The following is a 17136-nucleotide window of genomic DNA, read 5'->3' on the forward strand; positions in this document are numbered from 1 at the left end:
TTTTTCTTATTATAGTAAGAGGGTATTCAGGGTAATTAGGATAGCCGAATCAACTGAGCCGACGGACTTGAAAGCTCGTTTGAATCCATTAGGAAACTAATTGTCAATTATATATAGAGCACAAAACAATCTATCCATATCATCCAGCATTATATTAATCCTCCTCGCCTGAACGATTAATAGGACCCTTTCTGTAATTGGCAGATATGCTTTCTCTGATTTTGACGCAATCTCTGCAGCCAACTCTTTCAGAACTTCACCAGGGAGTTTTCATGGCAGGCTTTCAAGAAAGTACCGCTGCCTAATAAAAAAACTAAGCAGAATCATTCAACTATATATGGATGAACAAAATGCACAAATGATACACAGGATCATCAGGTGTTTCATTCAATTTTTAACTTCATTATACAAATCCACACATGCTGCAGTTATTTGAAGCTCCTTGTTCAATTCTTATTCTAAGGCACACATGCATTGACAAAAAAAAACAGGCACCTTCACTCTTGAAACCCTAGAAGCAAGCAATTACACTTTTAATTGCATGTTCAGGACTTAAAAATGATCTTATATATCTCAAGAACTCAACAAGGCTCATAAGATTCATCAATTGTTGTGCGTAGATACAACAATATATATGCATAGTTTATACAAGTTCAAATTGAAGGGTTGCAATGTGAAGGCCAGAAATCCCACAAATATACCTAGTTATATATAACAAACAACGGCAGCTCACAGCACTGTGACTTTTGTTCCCTAATTTGTTGCTGTTGAATAATGCATAATTCTCAATAAAACACATGCCTTCCTTATAATGGATATGCATTTGTCACGGAACAGTTCGACAAATGAGATTTAAGAAGACGAAGAAGTAGAGGAACGCTCGAAAGCTTCTTGCTCAGCGCAGCTGAGCACGTCATGTGGACCTGCCTCTTCGCGGCCAACACCAATAAGATCAAGGTAATACAGGTAATGCGAGACAATGTTGTTCATGGAGTCAACATCACCTTGACCACAAGCTTGCTCCCCATAGAGAACATTCATTGTTGTGCCAAATCCAGGAACCCTTTTGGCCAATGTGTCGTTCTTGGTAGGTTTCCACTTCCCAACAAATACATCATGGGCCGAAGGCACGTTCTTCTTCACTGGAGTCATCCACCTCCAAATTGCAGCCTGAAAGGCCAGAGTAGCATTCTGTTCTATGTACTCTGGATGATTCAACAAGTCCACCTTCAGGGCTTCTCCTGTTTCTCCATAGTTGTAGTTCCTAAAATCAAAGATGTTGAGCGTTATCTGGTTTCCAAATGGAAATGCCATGCATTTTTCAATTCTCTATTAATTGTTGTATCTTTAATCACTACCAAAAGAAAAATCTCCAACAAATGGTGAGGTATAAAATGAAGCAACAAACTTGTGAGAATTAAAAAAGGAAGGGGAAGGTGCATTATTTTGTATATATACCAGTAGAGTGGCAAGGCACCACGGCCGTGGTATGAAGCTCCAGGAGCACAAGGATAAGTGTATTTGAAATAGTCATCACAGTATAATTGGTTAGGACTCATCTCCTTGTTGTAGCAAAGACCCCAAGCCAATGGTCCTCCTGTAGCTACCCCATATCCACCTGAAATCAAAACAAACGATCATCGACGTTTATTTCGTACATAACACGTGCATTAATACCTACTCAGAATCAAACTAGGTTGTCTACTTGTCTATAATGTGGTAAACTGTGACATGAGCCAAACAGATCTACGTACGTACTTTAAACCAAAATCCAATTGATGCCTCAGAGAAAATAAAGTTCTAAACTTCCAACCTAATCAACCTACAACAACAAGGATCAACTTGTCGCTCACATCAAGTTTTGCTACCAATAGTTAGCTGAAATCAAAATAACAGCAACATAAACAACAAATATAATTTACACTAGCTAACTTTTATCTAGAGGTTCGATTGATCGATTTAATCAAGTTCAAACTATGCTATGAAATCTCATTTGTTTAATTACCTCATCTACATTATAGATAGGTTGGTACTCTAACATTAACAAAAATTCTTCCATTACTTAAATAAAAACTACTTCAAACACAAAGTAAAATACATCAAACCAAATAACCAAAAGGTTCAAACTTTTGACTTACATGAAGTTTTGCTGCCAACATGGCCAAAAAAAGCTGCAACTTCTTTCATCCCCTGGAGCTTGCCTCCAGTGGTACCAAAGCCATGAGGCTGGTACTCAGCCGCAGCAGTAATGAAAGAATGATAGTCCCAGAAATCCACTGCATGCGCCACAGGCGAGTTGCGCTTGGCGAAAAGGTTCTCAAATTGGTAAGACTGAAAATAGTCCGAAATGGTCTGGTTACAACAATAAGCGGACCATCCCTTACACTCCCAACCCTTGCTACACAGCTTCTTGCCCTTTACTATCTTCACCAATGGCTTGACAGACGATGATAGTGACTCGTCTTCACCGTTTACATTTTGCACTACGAGGATGATTGAGAAAAGCACAAGAATCCACTTGGCCTGCATTTTTAGTGAGGATGGAAATTACAGAGAGGCCGGGATGAGTTTGTGTTGTGGGATGAAGAGGAGATGGAAGGGGATTTAAATTCATGTTTTGGGAGAGTGAAAGGGAAAGAAAATGAATGTGTAACAAATGAAGGTGGGGGGAGACTGTCACAGAAACACACTACCTGCTGCTTCTTGCTTCTAATTTATTCCTTCTTTAAGTGCAAGGTAAGCAAAACTTGAGTACTAGTACGTGGTGAATGAATCGCTTGGTACGTTGGTCGACATGGGCTTTTGCCTTTCTCATTTTGATAGGGCTTTTGCTATACTTAATTTGAGTGTAGTTCGTTGATCATCGTCAGATTAAGCCTTAAGGCCATCTCCCGTGGATACGCCATTTTTGCCATTTCATCCCAACAGCCATAATTTGACACATAGAAAGCCCTCCATCCCATTACTCAATTACAGGTGGATTTGGCACACTACTCGGCTCTGTCAAAATTGACATAGTGCAAAAGCTATGCCAATTCTTTTTTTATTCATTCTTTCTCATTCTCAATTTCTCTTTCGCTCTCTCCTCTCTATCACTCTCTCCTCTCTATTTCTCTTTATTGTTGCTCTCATCTCCAAACAAAAACCCCCTCCCCTCCACTAGAGTAAACCTTCCGGCAACCGATCAGAGAATCTAGGTTTTACTTACTACTACTCTTCCTCTTCATAATTTGTGTCGTAGAAGATTTTCCATAGAAAAGTGATTATGTTTATATCAAAAGCAATCATGGTTTCTGGGTTTATTGCTATTTGGCTTAGGAGAACTGAAACTTGGGTAATTGATTTTATGTTTTGGTTGTTTTAGATCATGGGTATAACTCAATAACGAATTGCGAGTTCTTTGGAGTTGCGGGTCTGAAGAATTTAGGCGTATTCACCCTCTCTCTGTTTGCATCTTTACTTTGGTTTTAATGCTAAAATGGAAGATTATAATTGATCAGATTCATCATCAAATGCTGCTAATGAGAAATTTTCATAATCTCATATATGTTTACAAACTTGCAAATAGATTATCAGTATACTACCTTTACCGCAGAAGAATTTGAGCATGACTATATTGAGGAAGCATCTCAGACAGAATCCAAAAAACCAAGAGGTGAAGGCTTCAATGTAGAGGAAGATCAACTCCTAATCAGTGCTTGGTTGAACACTGGTTTGGATCCAATACAAGGTAATGAGCAGAAACTACAAACCTTTTGGAGGAAGATACACAATTATTACAATGAGTACAAGACAGGGGATAATAATCGTTCTCAAACAATGCTGACTCAACGATGGGGAAGAACACAAAGGTCAGTGAACAAGTTCTCAGGATGTGTAGCAGCTGTCTATAAAAGAAATGACAGTGGCAAGAATGAACAAGACAAGGTAAACTGTTACAATTTAAATAATTACTTAATGTTTTGCCATTCAAAACGGAACTGATATAAATCTTTCTCACATTTTTTCTTTTCAGATGGCAGATGCAAAAAAACTGTATCAAAAAAAGAAAAGTCAAAGTTCAATATTGATCATGCTTAGAATATGCTGAGGCACCAACCAAAGTGGCTACAAGTGAATCAAGAGATGGACAAGAAGAATGGTAAGAAAAAATCTAAACCTCATCAGCCACCATCTTCAACCATAGGCACTAGTATAGATATTGAGGAAGAAATTACAAATGTTAATCCAATGCCTAGACCACCCGGTAAGAAAATTGAGAAAAGAAAGTTAAAAGAAACAACTGATCAAATGGCCCTAATTCAAAATTTGCAAATGGAGAAAAAAAAATGTAAATTATGAAGGAGAAAGTTGAAATTGATAAAGAGAAATTGCAAGTTAGAAAAAAAAAAGAAGATAAGAAATTTGAAACGAATATGAGAATTATGTCCATGGATACCTCTGTTATGAATCTTGAGCAAAAGGCATATTATTCCAATCTGCAGATGAAGATTTTGCAAGGTGGCATATGATGTTTATTTGTTCTGTAATTTTGCAATTGGTCACTCTTTGGTTGTAATGTTCTATATTTCCTTATAAATTGTTGTTGCAACTTATGAAGCTTTTGGTGAGGTATGAATAGTCTTTTGGACCAATGATTGATGTTCTTCCATGGTTGTTTAAAGGTTGTAATCACTTTGGAGATGGGCTGTTGTGTTGCTCTATTCAGTTTGCCGAGTATGTAATGTATTTGTTAAATTTATTGAAATATGTAATGTATTTATTCTATCTATGTGGTTTGGTTTGAAGATGATTTTTGTTGTTTTTGTTCATCCTATCAGTTTGGTTTCCATTGAAGATGATCAATTTTTCATTCCAATTTGTAGCTCCCTATTGTATTTGGATTTAAAGTTTTTTTAATGTTTGTTTAAGTTTGAAATTTCACATTTCCATTGGAAATGAGATTAGTTAAATTTTCAAAATTCAAATTTGCCATGTCACATGTTAAAATTTGAATTAGACACAAAAATTTAGCATTTCCATTGGAGATGCTCTAATATGTAATATTGTTTGCTTAAGTATTCAACATGTGTACGTGTGACCCAAAAGATACAAGTGAAACATTTTATTTTTGTGAGAATGAAGTTACAAGTGATTGAAGTGAAACATTTAGGTAAAGGATATATAGTTAACATTTTCCAATCATTAGGTCATATTTACGAGCAGTATAACTTGATTTCCCCTCATTTTCTTAATTATTCAATAGTTAAATTAGGCAGGACCTAAACAACTTTAGCAGTCAAATAAATCTATATGAGCTACTGATGTCTGATGGTACGGTAAATTCATAACATCTCTGGTAACATATTGCAGAATAGAGTTGATTTATTCAGACCCAAAATGTGTTATAATAGTGGTGTGTTTCCTCATAATTCTTCATGCATAAACCGAATGCTCAGGGTTCAATTCCATTTTCCAACAACGCACTTTAATTTACAGATTGGGAGAACGGAACTGCTTGACGTATTGCATATATAAACCATAATAGTGTAACAATTCAGACATTTGTGTATAATGCATGAAGATAATCAATTGGACAAAATTTAACAACATATATAAGGCTGCTATATATAGTTCAATTGCAATAGTGCATGTCCAAATTAAGTAATAGAAAAGTTAGGTATGTGGGGATTTCAGCAGAGCAAATTATTCCTAGAAATCTAGCGTGCATCTCTTTCATTAGATGATTAAGATAAGATACTGAACAAATTGATCGATCACCAAATAAGTAAAACTAAAAATTAAGCAAAAATCATTAACTTCTTTACTATAAAATGGATGTAGTTCTGAATATATAACTAAAATTAATGAGTTTAACTTTCAGTAAGAGCTGCATAGAGAAGCACATTCCAAGTATCAGGAACTCCAGATAAGCACCAATGCGTGCAGTCTAAGCCTCTCTTCCCACCAAGGCCATACACAGAGGGATGCCCATCTTTTCTTAGCTGTGAAAGAGTTGTGACATTTAGTAAACTGGCCGGCTTCGACATGCTACGTAGTACTTTCTCCGCTACTTGCTCCGCTTGATGTGCCCTGGGGTATTGGGAACTTGCTTGGAGTGGTTCAGTTTCTGCAGTGCAGTTCATCGCTTGAGAATCAGGGTTTAGCGTCCAGTCTGATGCATTGTCGTGATCGGGGGAGACGCCTTGGAAAAAAACCTTGGTTTTTGCAGGGTCAACGTTCGAGTCCACCCAGGTTGCCCAAGTGTTCAAGGCCTTCTCATATGCCACCAACCTATCCATGTCCTCGTAGGTTTGGTTCCCGACCTGAATTACATCCCACGGCTGCTTCCTCCCGACGTGAAGCCACCAATGCCATGTGTCGAAGATAACTACGTCGGTTACACTCCACAGCTTCTGATTTTCGAGCGAGATGGAGTCAAGTTTGAGGACTCGCCCCGCCTTGGTGCCAATAACGTCCACAATAAGCGGATTCCGGGAGAACAAAAGCCGGACATTGTGCTCCGGAAACGCGAATGTAGAGAGCTCCCCTTGCCTGAACAAAGTATAGTTGGGCCGTGGACTAGTAGATGTGTACACCATGCAAGCTAGTGACTGCCATTGATTCGAACTCAGCGAGTCTCCAACAAACATGATGCTCTTCCCTTTGTACCTCATTATAAGATCAGTGCCGTTGAATGTCGGTAAGTTGCAGTCAGAGGGTTGCCATCTGTACTTGAGATAGTCTTTGTCCGGGCGGCCATTGCCTACACAATCAAAGGCTTCCAATATGAAGGGGCAGCTGGAGGCGTTATAGAGAGGATATGAGTCGTCATAAACCCAGCTCCCATTCGAAACATCGCAAGCGGCGGTCTTACGCAGTTGGTACGCCGAAAGAACAAAAAGCAAGACAAGTACTGTATTCATGATAAAATCTAGCTCCAAGCAGGCAGAGTAGAACAATCAATGTCCGGCTTAATCTGTTTCTGAATATATGAATGGTGGTACGTACCTCTTTATATAAGCCATAAATTACTTGATTTCCAAAGATTTAATCAGCACATTATACATCTGATTTCCTGAGTTGGTATTGGGAAAGCTTGAATAAGTACTATATATCCTCTTTTAGTCTTTTATGACATATATATCAATTAGGTTAGGCATAAGGTGTACGTTTACGGAACCATTCGGAAAGCCATGCCACAGCAACTATATGTCTTTAAGTTGGGTACAATGCAAGTTGAAATAGTGGAATTGGTTGTGACCAAAAAAGAGACATTTTAAAGCGACTTTAGCTATGGTGACAATATGTATGAGTTAAGCTTACATAAGTTGCATGAACTGATGAACAGCATGTTTGATGACCTAATTAGCTTGAAAATTCTAAGCATGGTTTGGATAACTTTTAAGATTACATATACAGTACTTAAAATATTAATTTAAACTTTTTGTGCTTATTCATAATTCTTTGTAAGGGGGTTTTACCACATATAACACTGTAAAAGTTACATAGAAATAGCTCGTCCATCCCAAAAGGACCACGAGGGTCATCCGTAGCCGTACGTGGGAAGGAGAAATTTTGGAAAATAACCATAATTTTGTCAATGAACTGATGTCTAACCAACTTTTTTTCATTCATTGAAATCTAACTAAAATATTGTAACCAAAAAAAACCTCTAACCAAAATAAGACTGAAAAGGACTACAATACCCTTAAAAACTAACATAATATATGAACTCATTTCACGTTATACGTACAATCTCAATTGTTCAATTTTGAGGCTATTTGACTGGTTTTCTTCTAATGATTGAATCAAATACATTCAAGTTATCCAAATGCTTTAGTGGTTTTTTCTCACACTATCGTACTTGCTTTCTGTAAATATCATGAAAAGAAATATACTTTTGAGAAAGTAAGATCGTCCAATTATAGAGGGGGGTTCCTTGAATTGAACTACACGAATAATTTCCAGTAAATTTTATAGGTTATTAGACAAGCAAATTCCTTAAACTGAATTACAATTTCAGCAATATTATACTGATACTTGGACAGTATTGATTGTTGTCAAGTAACTATATAATGAAAAAGAAACACAATTAATGAATGATGCATGCAAATATATTCATACAAGTATCCCCAACGAGGGGTTGAACATGAATAACAATTCAAATAGCTAGTTTCATGTCTTGACTGCGCGCCAATCAAATCAACTTCTCACAAAATTAATCAATACCGCCGAAGCAAGCTTTAATTTTACTATAACATGATGACGAGATGAGTATAAATGCAAAGTGAGAATTTAAATTACTTTGATTTGAGAACATTTGAAGAATCTTAAATAAAACTCTAAAAACTTAAAAAAAAATAATGAAAATTAGATTGACATACAACACACGATATATTACTAAGTAGTGTTTCACTTTTGACTATATAAGAACCATGACAACAAGTAGACGTAATCATGGTCAGGCGCAAAATTGTTGTCGTGTAGATGCGAAGAAATACTGGAAAAGAAAAATTTGAAAGAGAAGTCTATATGAAGGGTAATAAAGACTTTTTATTCGTTCATATAGTTATTTTTCAACACTTCTCCAAAATAAGGTTAGAAATCAATTCATTGTGGTCATTTTTCAAAATTTCTTAGGAAAACCTCGGTTGATTCATAACAAACAATACACGCATGCATTTCAAAGAACTAAATATTACTATTATTAACATACATGCACATGTGTTATCAAGTGCATCAAACAAATGAAAGATTGGTCATGGTCTGTCCACTAGTAATTTCTTACAAAAATATTCAGCCAATGTACATATATATATTATTGATAAAATTTACTATTTTGAGCTGGTCAGTTGTATTGTTCATGACTACTTACCCCAAATAATTCCCCAACACAGAGTAATTAGGAGAAATTTCATCTAAAAAAACAGATATCTCGAGCAACAGTTGGATGAGAGATCACATAGTACTTGCAGCAACAACAGCCGCAAAACAATGGAAATATACATAAATAGTCCTTTTGATGCAATTGCCTGCACCAATTGCATAACCAAACTATTTATCTTTATACACAATGCAAAACAACATATATTTCACATGACTCATCGATTCATGCTAACTAAGTAATGTACATGGTGTGTCATCATTCGAACTACAACAGTATGAAAGTGAATAAACCATACATCTTGATCATTGTGTTTGCGGGTTGCATGTTTAAAGCGATCGAAGCCATTATCATGTCATGCACTGAAGGACTGATTGTGGTGGCCGGTGATATATGACCATATGAAACAAATAAAGAAAGAAAGACCTGATCGATGATTTGATCGATGATTATATACATGGGTCCGTAACTGCAGGTGTCAAATGCTAAATGGAATCAATAATCCATCCATGCTTTCCCTGTTCTCTCTGAATTTAAGTCTGAACTCTGAAGTGAGTGACACTGATGAAGTGATGAGAGAATCTGATCGGGGCCTGTGGAAAACGATCACGTTTGGCTTTTCATCACTGCTTGTCGCGTTTTGATCGATCAAGTGCTCAGTGCTCTTCGACGTCCCTGATGAACCCACGCACTGGCCGCTGCTAGTTGTGACACAAGCAGACACCGAGACCTCACTTAACCTAGTACGTAGTACCATCACCATGGATATGATGCATCATGCTACCTTCTACGACGTCGGCCCGTGTGAAAGAAACGACCCCAAGAACTTCCTTACTTTCAATGTTAGAACGACTACCTGATCATCCACTTCTTCATTTTCAAATTTGATAGTCAAAAGAAGATGTACTACGGCGCCATCGGATCGTCGCCAACTTATATTCTACCAACCAAATAAGTCATAAATATTCTTTTACAATCAAACTACCATGTAGCCCTTGATCACACCGGCATAAACGGCAACAAATGCATGCACGTATATGACAAAAATAAGGAAAAGGCTAGGGATCCTATACCACTATCAAGATATGACTCGACTAGAATAATTTATTGAATATCGGTTAGGAAACGTTAGCTCAAATAGCGAGTGAGAAATAGTTTAGTTAGGAGTTAGAAGTTGGAGCTAGTATAATTTAAAATTTTCGTTAACTTTGTAGTTCGAAACTCCTAAACGCTCCCAACTTTGTATGTTAATTCTCAGTAATCCTGTCCTCTCGAACTAATTGTGTTTGAACTTTCAACTAATCGTGTTATTCCTTAGACACATACCCCTCGCAACCTAAAGTCGGTCTTGTGGGACGGTCAACTAATCCGTCACCGTAGGATTGTTATCCTGTGACGCGGTACAGAGTAGCCCGCACTGAATTTACACTGACCATTTGACCAACGAGATCTGTCCTGCTCTGTATCTACTAGTTTTATAAATGGTTAAACTTCGTTAAAAGCGAAAAGTCTCAACCTTTATTGGGTTTGGAAATTTCAAGCGTTTTTCATTGTCAATTTTTTATTGTGTCAGCTCCTACTCCCTTCCCTATTTCTTTTCTATTTCGTGCAATCATAGAGTTGTTGAAGCTCCCACACTGTCTCAGAGCTCTCTCTTCTCTCTTTTCCAGCTCCCGCTTTTTCATCAGGTCAGTTTCTAGTTCCGGAGACCCTTTGATGTTTTCATTTGATTGCGATCGTTTTCAATATGAATTAATCCAAGCCCATATGTAAAGTTTGGATTTTTTGAGATGTTTTTAAAGTTTTCATAGACTGAATTTCTATCTGGGTGTAGGTTTTTATGGGTTTAAGGTTTGAGTAAGAGTTAAAGTTTTGAGCTTTGAGGAGATGGACAGACCGGTTGTGGGTTCGGAGATTCATGGATTTCATACAATGCAAGGTACGGATGGAAGTCTTGTGTTTTTTGTGAAATAAAGATTGGTGCTTTGTTCTCTGTGTGTGTGTGTGTGTGTGTATGTGGAATTTGGTGTTCTACATAGAATGATTGGTTTGATTATTGAAGGCAATGAACTAGAGTAATATATAATTAGTTTTGTTTCAGTGATTTAGTTGTACAAAGATTAAACTTTGAAGTGCATTTAATAAACTCAGGAGTGAAATTCATGCTTAGGAATGTTGGTAGTATGAATGAATGGTGTATCATATTTGTCTGATATATATATAATATAGTTTGGTGATGTCATGTAGATGATTTAATTCGAATTGGTTTTGCTGTGCTGAATTTTCATGTTTTCTTTGCATACCTTTGCTCTTTCTTGCAGCACTACATATGTGTTTGATATCTTCATCAGATTATGTATATGTCAAGGTGTGAGTTCTGTTGCTTATTTTTCTTGTGATCTTGTTTTGTGCACAGATTTGGATGTCGACACTATGATGGAGGAAGCCAGAGGGAGATGGCTCCGCCCAAATGAAATTCATGCGATACTCTATAATTACAAGTATTTCACCATCCATGTCAAGCCAGTGAACTTGCCTCCAAGTAAAGTTTCTGTTACATTTATTGTGCCCTAGATATATTTCATGGGTAATTGTAGTGTTCCGGCTCCCAACCCCAAATTCACCCTGATGTGATTCGACCAACGTCTCATAATATTATTCATTCATCATGGTGAAGCTTACAACTATTTCAGTACTAGCCTTCCTATATCCCTTTGAAAAATGTTAAATCTTTCAACAGCTTATTTCAAATTCTTAATGATTTTACAAGTAGGAGAATTATAAGTATACCATCTGTGTATAACTTGGGATGAAATGCATTTTTTGAGTATTTATGCATTGAGGGCAGGCAGATGTGGTGCTTTCGTTGGTAATAGGCAATCATTTTCATACCTCTTACTTCTTCTAGTTGAAGATATGAGAAAAAAAAAAAATTCCCATGTCTTTTTGGGTGCTCTAAACTTCTGCTGGTGTTAATTTTGACTGTAAATCATGAATAATACTGAGGACATTGTTTGGTTTTTGATGTAACAGATGGCACCATTGTATTGTTTGATCGTAAGATGCTTAGAAACTTCAGGAAAGATGGTCATAACTGGAAAAAGAAAAAAGATGGAAAGACAGTCAAAGAAGCTCATGAACACTTGAAAGTGAGTTTTCCTTTAACATTGACTTTTTCTCCTTTGAGGTGTTATTTATTTATGCTATCAGCTTATCTTTTGTAGTTACCAGCAAGGTTTTTAGTAGTTTATACCAAGCTGATGATTCGCTCCCATGTGGTCTGGAGTTCAGACCCTGTCATGGTACCTAACCTGCTATATACAGGGTCCTTTAGGAGGACCAGTTTTTGATACCGGGTCCGTGAAGCGGGTCTAAGGGTTTTTAGTATAGTAGCTCAGTTATCAACGCAATAATTATTGTTATACATAACTCCTACATATTTTTTGCTTTTTCTTTCCATGGTTCAGGTTGGTAATGAAGAAAGAATTCATGTATACTATGCCCATGGTGAGGATAGCCCAACCTTTGTCCGGAGGTGTTATTGGTTACTTGACAAGTATGTCATAGTTACACTTTACATGGATTCATTTTTTCTGTACCATTTTTTTCATGAAAAGCAAAATTCTCTCTCTTTCTCTCTCTCTCTCTCTCTCTCTCTCTCTCTCTCTGAGAATAACCTGACCAAGAGTTTTGTTATTAATTCTATTGCAGGAGTCTAGAACACATAGTCCTTGTTCATTACCGTGAAACACAGGAGGTAGTTGTTTTAGCTTGTCAACTCTTCTTTACTTTATGTAATGTTTCTGGATGAACAAAGTTTAGAAATTTGATCAGGGCATGAATGATCAAGTGTACTGTATCCTTAGTTATCAGCAATTTTGAGTTTGCACTTGTTTTAAAGCAATTGACTTAATCGTAACAGATGCACTTCATAAACACTACACACTCTTGCTACAATCTATTCCACTAATTCTATTGCAGGTGCTTCTGACAAATTGCTTCGGGAGATGCCTCTATTTAATATATTTCATTCATTTAGTTAATGATAGAAAAGTGAGAATGTGGTATACTTCTTAAGTGGTAGAACCTAGCACTCTCTAAAACAAATTCTTGTGCCATTGTTTTCAGTAATCAGCTAGCTTCTGACCTTATGTTGGTTTGGTTTTTGATACAGGTGCAAGGTTCTCCAGCGACACCAATGAATTCCAATTCAAATTCTAGTTCTGTCTCTGATCCATCTGCACCTTGGCGACTATCAGAAGAACTTGATTCCGGTGCTAAAAGTTCATATTATGGTGGTGAAAATGAAATTCTAGGTGAACATAGATGCATTTTCTGCAAGTTTATTGCATATGTATGTATTTTTAAAATTATTAATCTGGTCCATTTCAGCAAACCTTGTACAAAGCAAGATAGAAGAAATATATTTACCTTTTTCACTCCTCCACTATAACAATTCATTATACTAGCATAGTAAAGACTGATTTTATTATTTTATACTTAAAATGGGATACCGCAAGCTTTTCACCCTTGATTCTTTGATGTTTAACAGAGCCTGGTAGCGGTCTGACTGTTAATAATCATGAACAAAGGCTCCATGATATCAATACACTTGAATGGGATGAGCTTTTGGTTACATATGACTCCAAAGGAGGTAAGTGACTAGAAAACAATTATTGATAAAACCAGAATGAGGAAAGCATTAACGATTGTTCTCTCTTATATATTTCTTTTGGTGGGGGTCTGGAATACCAGACAAAATTTCAGGTTTTGACCAGCAGAACCAACTTGTAGGAAATGGAGCCATAAGCGGTGTAAGTGTTAACATTCAATTTCAGAATGTTTTGTTCTTTCTTATGTCTTCATTTGTGTTGGCATAACTTCTCCCGTGAGTCTTTTACACAAAGAAGAACCTTTTCCTCACAATGAGATACTTGTTGTTACCTGCCATATTTTATGGTATAAATGTTGTATTCTCTGACTTCTCTTGTATAAAATTCAATAAGCTATATATAAACCCATTTTACTGATAGAATGTTTTTCTACTTCGAGTTTGGAGTATTTTATACAGATTTTGATAATATCGTGAATTGTGTTTATATGTGCTTAGGTTTCAGTGGTCTTATGAACTGTGATGTAATAACTTTAATAAACTGCCTTTGTAGCGAACCTGCGGTTTCGCAGCTGAAGAAACTTCTTTTGGCAATTTACTGAATCCAAATGCGAGGACAGGCAACATTCATTGTGATCTTCCTGACAGTAATTATGTTCGGACATTGGAGGGTGTGGTGAATTCAAATGCCCTGAGAAGAGATTCTGTTGTAAAGGGGCCCTGTGATTCCCCGAACATTTCAGGCAATGGATTGCGTAGTCAGGACAGTTTTGGGAGGTGGATAAATCAGATTATGACCGACTCTCCTGGTTCAGTGGATGATCCAGTGCTTGATTCCTCATATTTAGCTGCTCAGAGTTCATTTGATTCTCCACCAATGGAATATGTTCAATCTTCTGTTCCTGTGCAAATATTTATCATAACCGATGTTTCACCTGCGTGGGCTTTCTCAAATGAGAAAACAAAGGTATTACCTCTGTTTCATACCCAATATTGCATAGCGGTCATTGTGGTATTGATTTAAAATTTGTTTTTCCTAAAAAACAATGAGTACGGCCGGCATAGGTTTCATGGCCTTAATGAGTTCTTCTACTCAGATACTTAGTAACCGTTCAGGGCGACAATTACTTCATTGAAGAAGGGAAATTTCATTCTTTCATTCTTTCATTGTAATAGTCATATGTCATTTCAATATTAATGGTTAACAGAAATATTAAACTTAACAGTGTCTCAAGGATAGAGGATTATTTTGATACATCGACAGTGACAGAAGAAATTTTAAACTGCAAAGCAATCTTAAAAAATTATATCATTTCTTAACCTTTGCCCTTTAAGATAGTTAAGAAATCAAACTGTATTCAGTATCTATTCCCTAGCCACTAACTAGAATTTCTTGCAGATTTTGATCACTGGGTTCTTTCATCAAGATTTTTTAGATCTTGCAAAGTCCAATCTACTTTGCATATGTGGCGATGTATGTATTCCTGCCGAATTTGTTCAGGTTGGTGTTTATCGATGTTTTCTACCACCACATGCGCCCGGACTAGTGAACCTTTTTATTAGTCTTGATGGTCATAAACCCATCAGCCAAGTACTAAATTTTGAATATCGGTCTCCTGTTATGAGTAACTCAGTAGTTCCTTCAGAAGAGAACAAATGGGAAGAGTTCCAATTACAGATGCGGCTTGCTAATCTGCTTTTCGCATCATCTAAAAGCTTGAGCATTGTATCTAGTAAAGTATCACCATATACCCTCAAAGAAGCCAAGAAGTTTTCCCATAGAACTTCTCATATATCAAATAGCTGGCGGTATTTGATCAAGACGATTGAAGACAACAATACTCCTTTACCACTGGCAAGGGATAGTTTGTTTGAACTCATTTTGAAGAACAGACTAAAAGATTGGCTGTTGGAGAAAGTTCTTGACAGCTCTAAAACCAAAGAATATGATGGTCACGGTCAAGGAGTAATCCACTTATGTGCTATTCTTGATTATACATGGGCTGTTCGATTGTTCTCATGGTCTGGCTTGTCATTAGACTTTCGTGATAGACGTGGATGGACTGCCCTTCATTGGGCAGCATATCATGGAAGGTATGCTTTTTTCGTTCTTTCTTTTGTTAATCAGGAAATATCATATCTTGGCTTTACACGAACAGTTCTTTTGTTGGCTTTACTGAATTTGTGCAAGTTGGTTGAAATACATCCAATTGAAGTTAGTAATGTGCTAATATCATTATTTTGCATGCATTATGTGATGAGATTTAGAATATTTGTTTTACTTCTGGTAATAAGACAATCCTTTGCACAGGGAAAAAATGGTTGCAGTTATTTTATCTGCAGGGGCAAAGCCAAACTTGGTCACGGACCCCACTTCAGCAAATCCTGGTGGTTGCAATGCTGCTGATCTTGCATCCATGCAGGGTTATGATGGCTTAGCAGCGTATCTTTCAGAAAAGGCTTTGGTACAACAATTTAAGGAAATGAGTGTTGCTGGAAATATTAGCGGCTCCCTTCAAACTGAGACAAATTGTTATGGGAACTCTGAGAGTCTCAGTGAGGAAGACCTGTATCTGAAAGATACTTTAACAGCCTATCGGACAGCTGCTGATGCAGCAGCACGAATACAAGCTGCCTTCAGGGAGAACTCACTAAAATTAAAGACTAAAGCAGTTCAATCTTCCACACCTGAGGATGAAGCACGAAGTATAATTGCAGCATTGAAGATTCAACATGCATTTCGCCACTATGATACACGGAAAAAGTTGGCAGCTGCTGCCCGCATTCAATATAGGTTTCGTACATGGAAGATGCGTCAAGAGTTCCTTAATATGCGCCGTCAAGCTGTCAAAATTCAAGTAAGCTTCCTTCCCTTACTTTCTTGTTGGTATAGTTGCAAGTTAACATAGCTAGTCTGAACCACAAGGTTACATTTTCTTTGTACAGGCTGCTTTTCGAGCCTTCCAAACGCGGAAGCAGTACCACAAAATTCTTTGGGGAGTCGGAGTGCTTGAGAAAGCTGTTTTGCGGTGGCGCTTAAAACGGAAAGGGCTTCGGGGCCTTCAGGTTGATCCCATGCAAGCTATTGTGGATGACAACCAGCAAAGTGATACGGAAGAGGACTTCTACCGAAACAGCCGAAAACAAGCTGAAGAACGCGTTGAGAGATCAGTGGTGCGAGTTCAGGCAATGTTCCGCTCCAAACAAGCACAGCAAGAATATAGTAGGATGAAGTTGGCCCATAATGAAGCAAAGGTGAGTGATCTAGCTGGAACTCTTTTACCTAACCTAAAGATATATTAACCAAACAAATAATTATCTTCTGCAGAATGAATTTGATGATTTTCTCGACCCTGAAAATAGCATGCATGGATAAACTCTGTAACTTTGAAGGCAAACGATAACAGCCGTGGTGGAGTTCTGTACTGTGTCTAGCATGTACATTTTGTAGATGTCTAGGATGGGATTAGCTTGGAGTATTTTGATCCCTTCAGATCGTTTAAAAGTATTTGGCGGATCATAGTTCATTACGCCATTACGGGGTCAGTACTTTAACACTGGATCATGGTTTTTGATGTTCATGTTAACGTTAGTACTATTCTTGTTTTTAATATTACGGAGTCTGTCTGTTGCTTCAACACGCTACACATTACTCTAT

The 17136-nt window shown here is 37.1% G+C and overlaps 3 protein-coding genes across 4 annotated transcripts; 1 reads left to right on the forward strand and 2 right to left on the reverse strand.

Annotated features, from left to right (window-relative positions):
* Nucleotides 1-599: 599 nt before the first annotated feature.
* On the reverse strand, nt 600-2568 carry LOC126791073 (chitinase-like protein 2). Its single transcript, XM_050517475.1, has 3 exons — nt 2139-2568; nt 1459-1618; nt 600-1264 (listed from the first exon to the last, which is right to left on the reverse strand). The coding sequence occupies exons 1-3, from the start codon at nt 2527-2529 to the stop codon at nt 853-855; spliced, it is 963 nt and encodes a 320-aa protein (XP_050373432.1). The 5' UTR covers nt 2530-2568; the 3' UTR covers nt 600-852.
* Nucleotides 2569-5852: 3284 nt separating this feature from the next.
* Nucleotides 5853-6984, reverse strand: LOC126791620 (protein trichome birefringence-like 43). The gene has a single exon (XM_050518096.1). The coding sequence runs from the start codon at nt 6903-6905 to the stop codon at nt 5853-5855; it is 1053 nt and encodes a 350-aa protein (XP_050374053.1). The 5' UTR covers nt 6906-6984.
* A 3418-nt stretch (nt 6985-10402) lies between these two features.
* Nucleotides 10403-17076, forward strand: LOC126790052 (calmodulin-binding transcription activator 5). Of its 2 annotated transcripts, none has more exons than XM_050516181.1 (14): nt 10403-10554; nt 10701-10805; nt 11283-11408; nt 11900-12015; nt 12334-12422; nt 12578-12623; nt 13041-13182; nt 13419-13520; nt 13622-13680; nt 14032-14445; nt 14878-15572; nt 15790-16336; nt 16425-16733; nt 16807-17076. In XM_050516181.1, exons 2-14 carry the CDS (start codon nt 10754-10756, stop codon nt 16852-16854), a joined length of 2745 nt encoding a protein of 914 aa, XP_050372138.1. In that variant the 5' UTR covers nt 10403-10554; nt 10701-10753; the 3' UTR covers nt 16855-17076. The 2 variants fall into 2 exon arrangements, with proteins under 2 accessions (XP_050372138.1, XP_050372139.1); XM_050516182.1 differs by having other exon boundaries at nt 13634-13680.
* The last annotated feature ends 60 nt before the right edge of the window (nt 17077-17136 follow it).

Source organism: Argentina anserina, chromosome 4, assembly GCF_933775445.1.
Source record: "Argentina anserina chromosome 4, drPotAnse1.1, whole genome shotgun sequence".
NCBI classification, from domain to species: Eukaryota; Viridiplantae; Streptophyta; class Magnoliopsida; order Rosales; family Rosaceae; genus Argentina; species Argentina anserina.